The sequence below is a fragment of the Lycium ferocissimum genome, chromosome 8, assembly GCF_029784015.1.
Source record: "Lycium ferocissimum isolate CSIRO_LF1 chromosome 8, AGI_CSIRO_Lferr_CH_V1, whole genome shotgun sequence".
NCBI lineage: Eukaryota > Viridiplantae > Streptophyta > Magnoliopsida > Solanales > Solanaceae > Lycium > Lycium ferocissimum.
In genome coordinates, this window is record NC_081349.1 from 9480965 (window position 1) to 9491732 (window position 10768).

Here is a 10768-nt window from a genome sequence, read left to right on the forward strand (position 1 = left end):
AAATGGGTCATGACATGTTCAATGCAACATTATATGCAGAAACATTATCCAACATAATTTTTGATCTATTCAAATTAATCCATTACCAGTAGAACTTAATGAAAGTTCTTTACTTACTTGAGTCTCAGGTTCACTGATATCTTCAGGAATATCAGGATAAACCAGATCTTGAATCTCACCATGAGTTTTTATAGTGCCATTTTGATCATTTTTCGAGCTTCTTTTTCTAGGATTTTTATCCTTGAAAAACAATGGTCTCCTACACTTCAGGCGTGTATGGGATTCAGAAGCTATGACACTAGCAGATTATCCTTTTGGGACATCAATTCGGATAGGCGCATTCTCTGTAGGAATATGCGACTTAATTATCCTCTTCAAATCAGTAAATGCATCTGGCATCTGATTTGATATTTTCTGCAAATGGATGAGCTTCTGAACCTCTATTTCACAAATAGGGGAATGTGGATAAAAAATAAGAGAGCGATGAAACTTTCCGCACAATTTTTTTTTTGATTTCCCTTTTCTCTCCCCTTAATTGTGGGAAATTCGTTTCATCGAATCTTTAAATCGAGGGGGATTCATACCCAATATGTATTCCTAACCTTCTTTGGGGGCCCATATTAGTGCGCTGTGGTGGTGTAACCGGCACATATACAGCACAACCAAAGATTCAGAGATAAGCAATATTTGGTTCATGGCCAAATACTAATTGTGACGAAGGGTATTTATTATAATAAGACGGTTTGAAATGAATAAACGATGTTACATATAAGATAGCATGACCCAGATGGTAGTAGGAAACCGTGTTTTCATAAGTTGTGATCTTGCTATCAATTGCAGGCGCTTAATAAATTACTTAGCAAGGCCATTTTGAGTATGAACATGAGCCACAAGATGTTCAGCTGTTATCCCAACTGATAAACAATTATCATCAAAGGCATGGGATGTAAATTCTCTAGCATTATCAAGGCGTATAGCCTTAATGGGATAATCTGGGAACTGTGCCCTTAAGTGTATTATTTGTGCCAATAATGTCACAAACGCCAGGTTGCGAGACGATAGGAGACACATATGAGACCATCTTGAAGATGCGTCTATTAGGACAATAAAACATCTGAATGATTCATAAGGTGGTTGAATAGGTCCACATATATCCCCATGTATACGCTCTACAAAAAGAGGGGATTCAATGCTAACTTTCATTGGCGATGACCTTGTTATCAATTTGCCTTGACAACAAGAAGCACAAGAAAATTCACCACTTTCGAGAATTTTCAGGCTTTTAAGTGAATGCCCATTTGAATATTGAATGATTCGTCTCATCATTATTGATCTAGGATGACCCATTCAGTCATGCCAAAGCACAAAAGTAATTGAATCAGTAAACTTCTGGTTTACAATAGAGTGTGCTTCAATTGTACTAATTTCAGCATAAAATATGCCAGAAGATAATGTTGGTAATTTCTCCAAAACATACTTTTGACTGGAGACATTCTTGTTAATACCAAGATATTCAACGTTCATTTCATTTAATGTCTCAACGTGATACTCATTCCCTCGGATATCTTTGAAACTCAACAAGTTTTTTGGGGATTTAGAAGAGAATAATGCCTCTTCTATAACAAGTTTCGTGCCCTTAGGCAACAATATAGTAGCTCTTCCAGAGCCTTCAATTAATTTCTAATTGCCTAAAATTGTAGTACATTTGCCTTTTTCCTAAGCAAGAAAGAAAAATATTTCTCATCTTTGAATATGGCATGCGTTATTCTACTATCAATTTCACAAATATCTTCATGATTGATCATTGATCCAAATAAAATTTGTGGAACTTCCATATTTTCTTCAAAATGAAAAATATAGACAAAGTGAACATCGTAGTAAATACCATTGCTAAAACATGATTTATATTTTATTTACAAAAGTCATAACTGTACAAACCGGATTACCAAAATAAAACATGACTTATCTTATGCATTAAAATGATTATACCAGCTAATTCAAACAACATGAATTAAAACATCTAAGTTTCTACAGATTCTTCACCGATCACAAGATCTAGTGCCAAGAAATCAGCTACATTCAAATGCGTGAAGTCATCATTATCTTCAGATATGAGATTTGTTTCAGCATTCTTTTTTGTCTTCTTTAGGGAGGCTTGATAAACCCTAACCAGGTGCTTTGATGCACGACAAGCATGTGCCCAGTGCCTTTTTCCTACACATCTGTGGCATTTATATCTAGGGTTTCTCCGTTGCACCGGTTCATGCCTTTTATCCTTATTTTTTCACTGCTGGTGCTGAAGGATATTATTTGGTGCAATGCGATCAACATGATCAAAGCTCTTCCCTAGACCACTGTCATGACCACTACCAGGGGCACGACGAGGATTGGGGCCACGACCTTTTCCACACTTAGCTTGGTGGAAATTAGTCTCATTCACTTCAGGGAATGGACTAGAACCAGCAGGTTGGCTTTCATGATTTTTCATTAATAACCCATTATTTTGTTCGGCCACAAGAAGATGAGATATAGTCCTGAATATTTTATGAACCCCATCGCTCAATATTGCCATAGGAGCACATTCGAGGCATGAAAAGTGGTGAAGGTTTCTCCAACATATCATTATCAGTGATATTTTCACCACATAATCTCAATTGTGATATAATTCTAAACATTGAAGAATTATACTCACAGATAGATTTAAAATTTTGCAGGCTTAAATTGATCCAATCAAAACGTGCTTGAGGAAGAATGACCATCTTCAAGTGGTCATACCTATCTTTCAAGTTATTCCACAGTATAAGAGGATCTTTAACAATGAGATATTACAATTTCAAGCTCTCATCAAGGTGATGGCGGAGAAATATCATTGCCTTGGCACGGTCTTATTTCGATGCCTAATTTTTATCTTTGATGGTGTTTGCCAGACACATCGCATCAAGATGAATTTCAGCGTCAAGCACCCAAACAGGTAGCCTTTTGCCCGATATATCCGGGGCAACAAATTCACTTTTAGAAATATTTGTCATTAATTAAGAAAAAGAAATTCTATACCTTCGAGGCTTTCAAAGTATTTGCTCCAGGTGGCAGAGTCTCGTGCTGATAAGTGATAACGTGTTATAAAATAAAGACTATAAAGTAAATACACCAGAGACAAGTATATAGAGAGAGATTAATATAGTATTCAACTTTGAAATGATGTACAAATGAACTGAATTGACTTCCTATTTATAGAGGAAAAGAATCTGCGGTGAGGCTTTTCAGAAGCTGCTGACAAGCTGCCTACTTGAGCTATTTGCAAACTATCTGCTTGAACTACTTGCAAGCTGCCTGCTTGATGATAAACTTATTCAGGAAATTATGTATTTAAATGTACATCCACAATACGGTGTATTTATAACAACAAGGGGATCATAACATATTTTCCAATCTTCTTTTACTTCCTTTTCCCTGTTTGAGAATATGGTTTTTATGTTTTTCTCAAATTTTCTTTCAAAATTCAGTTACTTGCCTTTAGAACGATGAAGTCTTAATATAATGATTAACATTTTAAACTGAACTTTTTTTCAACTTCAAATCTCATGAAAATGTTAATTCACATTTGAAAGTAAATGTGTGTTATATATTCTGAGTAAGAGTTTACTGATATGGAATGTTTATACCGAATTAAAAGATACATCATATGTGACTACTGATATATTCTTTCACTTGACATAGTTAACTTATATATATTCTCACCTCATCAAGTCACATAACATTATAGGTTGATATGATTTGTGTAAATATTGGGTGCAATTATATATTTAATTTAGACAGATAATAGAGATATATTAAATTATGTTACCAGATCTAAACAATGATATGACGTGTCAATTCGTTATAAGCTTATGAATGAACATGCTTAGGTTATATCGGATAGAATAGAATAAGCTATTCATATCCTAAACAAATTTCTAGGATCAAATTAATTGACAGGATTAACTTTTTTTTTTTTTTTTTTAAAAAAAACAAATTGATTTTTAGAAAATAAAGCTTTATGATAAATTAGGACTTATTAAAAAATTATATCTTTTAATTTTTTTTTTCAAATATTACATTTGATTTTATGTTTCAATATTCTAACTTCTGTTTGTTAATGTTAATTGTATGATGTTACAAATATTTTAGGCTATTATTTAAATTGGATTTATCATTAGTAAAAAAAAAAAATCATAATTTTAGTTGTGATTAATTTCTCTTAGATATTGCTGTTTTTTTAGGATTATGGATTTTAACTAGACGTAGTTATAAGTACAAAGTACGTCCTTGTTAGTTGATGAAGACAAAAACAATTAATGGGTGAGTCGGATTTAATTTTGACTAGATTTATATTGGGAGAAAATAATATCTACGTAGGAGAATAAGGTAGAGGCAAAGGAACTTAACGGTTCAAGCGATAAATATGTGTTCAAGTTGGATGGTAAGAAAAATATATCAAAAAAATATAGCGAAGGACATATAATCTTTTTTGAAGAGTATAGGGGCAAATTTGACCCTTTTCCGAATAAGCAAATAAGAAAGAAAACGAAAGTAATAGTTAATTAATAAGAAAGATTAAGAAAAATGTCATGTGGCTGCAATTATTTGGATAATTTTTGGCTCTCACAAGAGGGAAATCACTCTCTATGTTATTTAATTAACACTGTAAAATTTTTAAATAAGAAAAATGATAATTTAAAGATACCATGAGCACTATATAATTTAAGTATAAGATTAACAAAATCAATATAAGTTTAATATTATATTTTTCCAAATAAATTGGTGATAACACCTAACATGATTCTCTCTGGCCATGACAGTGATATTAGCATATAACGGGAAAGTTCAATCGCCACCTGTCCTAAAACTTTCAAACTTTATGGTATAACTAATATTAAATTTTACTTTTAACTTTTCAATAGAACTTAGTACTACTAGTTGATATTCCAATAGTAATTTAACCCATCGTATTACGCCACGCGACAGGCACACAAAGTTGCATCGAGCCAGTCAATTCGACGCGTAAGAAGACTTTGGCCTTAAGGTAAGGGGCATGAACAATTATAATGACCAAATTGCCCATACATCATACATTTCTTATTTTATTATATAGGGCATAAGGGAAGGAGAAGGCGAAATGGGGGAGGAAATTATAATGTGAAAGTTTAGGTAGTCAATCAACCGAGGTACTAGATCCCTACCATACATTTTAATTATAACATATTATAAGGGCTAGTTTGATTGCTGATTAGAGTTATGCAAGTATTACTAATTCAAGAATTAATTATGCATGATTTAGTTATGCAGAATTTAGTTATTCATGTATTAATTATTTATTTCTTGCCCAGTAAAATTATACATAAATTAATTCATAACTTATACATGTTTTAGTTGTATGAGATTGTAAAATAAAATATCTTATTTGGTGTACTGAATCTTGTATAACGCAATTAAAAGCTACCAAATATGATATTAACTATGCTAGTTTTAATACATGAATAATTTTCTTTCTAACCAGCAATCAAGCGACTCCTAAGGTTATAATGGAGGATTATGTCATATAAATTAAAATTAGTCTCTTATTTATAATAATACCGGTGTTTGAAGCATAAAGTAAATTATGATTTTGTTTTAATCTCAATTAGAATGTCGTCGCTTAAATTTTAATAAAATAAATTTATGTAATAATAAATGTACTAAATTTATAATACTCGTGAAATAATAGTGGCGTTATATAAAATGAAACAAATAAATTAGATAAATTATGTCCAAAATGCAAAATGACTTATGATTTGATGAATAATATAACTATAGATATTTTATTTTCAAGTTAGTTGATGTCGTTATATGAATTTTTACTTTCTATATCTCTTTATTTAAACTCATTTGAATTCAATGTTCAACAATTTAAAATCTCTGAAATAATTTTAAATAATGTACGTCGTTTATTTAGATTTTATGCATCTACTATATTTCATTTTTCACTCTACCCATATGTACCCCAAAAAAGAAAAAGCTTAACACATAGCTAGTCCCCTTAAATTTGTAAATTTGTTAGGATAATCGACTAGACGCTCGAACTAAGTCCTGTTCCAAATACCTCAACTCTTGATGAGGTGTTTCCTAGACAATTTTAATTTAAAATTTTGGAAAAAAATTTACGTGTGTTTTTATTACTAGTTTATTAAGTAGTTAAATTATCACATAAAATATGTTATCTTGTTAATTATATGCATCAACCTTAAGTATATAATACCTGGGTTTTACGATTTATTAATTAAAGGAGATGCCATATTTTATGTAGTTAACTTAACTACCCAACAGATAAATGAAAACACAAACAATTTTTTTTTAATAGTTTAACTGAAAGTGTTTCATTGGAACACTTTATTAAGAATTGAGGTATTCAATCTGAATAAAATTTAGTTAGAGTATCTAAATGAAATATCTTGTCACGTTTAGGGGATTACCTATGTGTTACGCCCCAAAAAAAAAAAAAAAGTAAACAGGGGTATTATTGTCCTACTACTTAAAAAAGGAAACAAATGATTAGTATAGCTTTTGAGAGGAAAAACAAAAAAAATAATATGATGTTTGTATAGCCGGTAGAAGTGGGGTAGAAGACAAGAGAAACGGCTTCCTTGTAATCTTCTTTTATTAATACTGCCACCCCGTAAAACACACACACACACGCTCTTCATCTCCAACACACCTTTAATTTCTTTGGCTATATTTTTGTCTCCTTATTTCATTCTTCCACATATTCCCTTTTTCTTTTTTCTTTTTTCTTTTTGTACTTTTATTCTTCTTCAACCATTTTCAAGGGTTTGAAAAATATCTATTTGTTGCTTTTATCTATAAATCTTTCCACTTTTTCCTCAGTGGTGGTGTTGGATTAATTTGTGGGCTGCGTTACAAGTGTAATTGTGGGTTTCATTTTAGCCTTTGATCTGTAATTTAAATAGAAATACAGTTACAAAAAAAGGAGAAAAATGTGGGGTATCACTAGATTTTGGGAAAAAGTTTATATTTTGGCAGAAGGGGGATCTGAATACTGTTCAAAGAAGAAGGATGATATTTGTAATGAGGTAATCTTTTCTCTCTTCAAGATTTTCTTTTTTTGATAAATTGTCTGTATTTGAGACATTGATTAATGTTGATTGGTTGTGTCTTTTTCTGCGTATGTTTTTTCTTTGTTTCTAGATATCATAAAAGAATGTTCTTTTTGTGGCAGGAAAGGGGAAAATTTTCAAAGTATTAGGTTATATTATTGATTTTTAAAGGGGAAACTAATATGGGTCCCTGATTGAAATTTTGTTATATTAAGATTAGTTCTTTTTATCCCATAGTGAAACAAGAATTTAAACTGAGGTTTGATTTGATTCAAGGCTCTGTATTCCCCAAAAAAAATAAATTGATTTGTTCTTTAATTAATCAATTTGATGAAGGAGAATTGTGAGAATACCCATGGGGAAGGTTTGATTTGGTTCTAGGTTGTGCCTTTTGTTTTTGACCTTTCATTGTGTGCTAAATGAAAGTGCCCTTGCACCAAGTATTTATCCTTTTTTTTTTTTTTCTTTCTTTACCCTTCCTCCAAGTATTTTTCTACTTTTGCTTGAAGAATAATTCTGTTTTCTAAGCATATATCTGGCATTACTCATCTTGGAACAATGAGCACAACACAATTTGTGTAGGTACTGAAGAATACCGTCCATCTTTTCCCTTTTTTGTGCCTATCTATCCGTATAAACTTATTGGCACGCCTGATGTTTACAGCAAACCGTATTACTTTACCATGGTTAAGTCAACTATCTTAATGTGGCATGTTCAACAGGGTAGGATGAGGTCTCATTCTCTTCTGTGGGACTTATCTTGCTTCTGTTTTATATGTAGTTTATTTGGGTATTCAATAGCTTTTATGCCTACGATGTGTCTAGTTTTTCGTACTCTTGTTGAGTATTATCCTCAGTTCTTACTTTTCTTTAATCTGAAGTTTTGTTGACTGCAGGAAGCTGGTCGAACATTGAGCATGTCGAGACTAAAATGCGTCCTTCGTGGCTTGGACCTGAAAACATATATCTTTCTTTTTTTGTTGGTTCCAACCTGCGTGTTTGGTATATATCTGCATGGACAGAAAATCACGTACTTTTTACGACCTTTATGGGAGAAGCCGCCAAAGCCTTTCCATGAAATGCCTCACTATTATCATGAGAATGTGTCGATGGAGAATCTCTGTAAACTTCACGGATGGGGAATTCGAGAGTACCCTAGGCGTGTCTTTGATGCAGTGTTGTTCAGTAATGAGTTGGAAATGCTGACCATACGGTGGAAAGAGTTGTACCCTTATATAACAGAGTTTGTTTTACTTGAATCCAATTCAACATTCACCGGATTGCCAAAGCCTTCGTACTTTGCTAGTCACAGAGATCAGTTTGAATTCGTTGAATCAAGGTTGACATACGGACAAATCCCCGGGAGATTTAGGAAAGGAGAAAACCCTTTTGTTGAGGAAGCTTATCAGAGACTGGCATTGGATTATCTTCTCAAACAAGCTGGTATTCAGGATGATGATTTGCTCATAATGTCGGATGTTGATGAGATACCTAGTAGACATACCATTAACCTCTTGAGGTGGTGTGACGAAGTACCTTCAGTTCTTCATCTCCGATTGAAGAACTATCTCTACTCTTTTGAATTCCTTGTGGATAACAATAGTTGGAGAGCTTCTGTTCACCGCTACCAATCTGGTAAGACTAGGTACGCACATTTTCGACAGTCAGATGTCATATTGGCAGATGCAGGATGGCATTGTAGCTTTTGTTTCCGCCACATAAGTGAGTTCATATTCAAGATGAAAGCCTACAGCCATTTCGACAGGGTTAGATTTTCTCATTTTCTGAATCCAAAGAGAGTGCAAAAGGTAATTTGTGAAGGAGCTGATTTATTTGATATGTTACCGGAGGAGTACACATTCAGAGAAATCATAGGCAAATTGGGACCTATTCCCCACTCCTACTCTGCCGTTCACCTTCCAGCTTATCTTTTGGAAAATGCAGACCAATATAAGTTTCTCTTGCCCGGTAATTGCATGAGAGAAAGTGGCTGATCCGGGAGTTTTAAGTTCTGTTTTCTTTTCGTAAATGTCGAGGGTGCAGTTTCGCATTGCTCCTTGTGAAGCAAATAGAGGATCCTCAACATGTCCAACAGTTACATCTCCAGAAACTATTTGGAATGTTTGGATGAATACTCAGATTTGGGAATTGAAGGGTTTTTTGTATATAATTCTTAGAGAAGGTTTTTCCAGGATCAGGCATGTCTGTTCAACGAATGGGGAGTTTGCTGTGCGGATCAGCTGTTATTAGTTTAAAGTTGTGCATAACTCTGTATCCTATAGTCTACCTACCATTCCTGATTATGCTCCGGGATAACATTTTACATTTTTTGGGGCTTTTCCTCATGTTGGGAAATTTTTGAATAGGGACTAATTTATTCATATATATTCTTGTCTTGCATTTTCTCTCTGACCTTGTAGTGTTTATTTCTTGGTCTCGTTTAGACCTAGAAATCCTTTTACCTTCCTAACAAGGTTCCCTGTTTGCTCATTACTTTGATTTGATTAACTAGCTTTAATTTCTGGTGACCACGAAGTCAGGTACTTGTTATCACCTTAATTATTGCTTAATGCGAAGCATGGGTTATATTCATTTGCATCTCTTCAGCATCATTCTCACTCTTAAGCATGGATATGTTTAAGATTAGTTTTGGTTCTATTCCCGCACAAGGGTGTGACCTAGCACTGAAGTGGGTGAAGTTTTCGGGTATCTAGGCATGGTTTATGCTATGATCAGTATAGGTGTCCTAGGTGTCCTGGGTTTCTTGTTTGGGCTCATCATAGGGTTCATCTTTTTATTCACCATCGGAGGATTCACTGGAATAGTTCTGGCTAATTCTGGGCTATTCGATTGGATACCAAGGTTTGAATATCAGTGAACACAAAATGGTAAATGATTTCTTTTTATCTGCTTAAATCTTCGTGAGCAGAGTTAGTAGTCGGTATCTTTATTGGTGGAGGTAGCATGCATCGGCTGAATATCAAGGTCAGTAAGTTGGTCTGGATATCACTAGTGTAAAAAGAAGTTTTCAATGCATCCCATCTTGACTGTTAAAATTTTAATCATCCTGCTTGTAAACAATAAATTAACAAGATATGCGCGATAAAGTAGCTGCTTAGGTTGCATATACTCTAATGATTGCATGATTAATGATTTCCAAATGTGTTAGTTTTCTGGTTGTTAAATCAGCTTGAGTTCGCTCAGCGTCTAACAGAGTATTATTTGACAAACTCGGAATATGCAGCTCATAGCATCGTGCATTATCAATGGTTCTTGGTCTACTAGATTCATGATTGCGTAATAGACGTGCTGAGTTGTCCTTTAACTGAGAGAGCCAAATGAAATACTTATCTGACCTATTTTTATTTATTTGTTCTGGTACGCATATTATAATGCTAGTATTGTTGGAGACCCCAGCAACCCTAAAAAAAAAAAATGATTCCTGCTGTCACAATTATTTTGTGTACCAGCTAGTAGGGGTGTCAATGGTACGGTTCGGGCATTTTTTTTATAAAATTTATATCATACCGATTTTTCAGTTATTTTATTTAGCATAACCAAAATTAGACTTTTCAAAATCGTTTTATCATTTCGGTTTCTCTTCGGTATCGGTACGGTTCGGTTAATTTTCGGTATGT

General features: G+C 33.4%; 1 protein-coding gene across 2 annotated transcripts; it reads left to right on the forward strand.

Annotated features, from left to right (window-relative positions):
* Positions 1-6625: 6625 nt before the first annotated feature.
* Positions 6626-9539, forward strand: LOC132067184 (uncharacterized). 2 transcript variants are annotated; one of them, XM_059460333.1, is made up of 2 exons: positions 6626-7106; positions 8012-9539. In XM_059460333.1, exon 2 carries the CDS (start codon positions 8048-8050, stop codon positions 9122-9124), a length of 1077 nt encoding a protein of 358 aa, XP_059316316.1. In that variant the 5' UTR covers positions 6626-7106; positions 8012-8047; the 3' UTR covers positions 9125-9539. The 2 variants fall into 2 exon arrangements, with proteins under 2 accessions (XP_059316316.1, XP_059316315.1); XM_059460332.1 differs by having other exon boundaries at positions 8027-9539.
* The last annotated feature ends 1229 nt before the right edge of the window (positions 9540-10768 follow it).

What these genes read in the sequence shown, in the direction of transcription:
- LOC132067184 (XM_059460332.1), top strand. Translation starts at nt 7,011, where the DNA reads ATGTGGGGTATCACTAGATTTTGGGAAAAAGTTTATATTTTGGCAGAA. An exon ending in AGGATGATATTTGTAATGAG is followed by an intron (nt 7,107 to 8,026) that starts GTAATCTTTTCT and finishes TGTTGACTGCAG; the next exon opens with GAAGCTGGTCGAACATTGAG.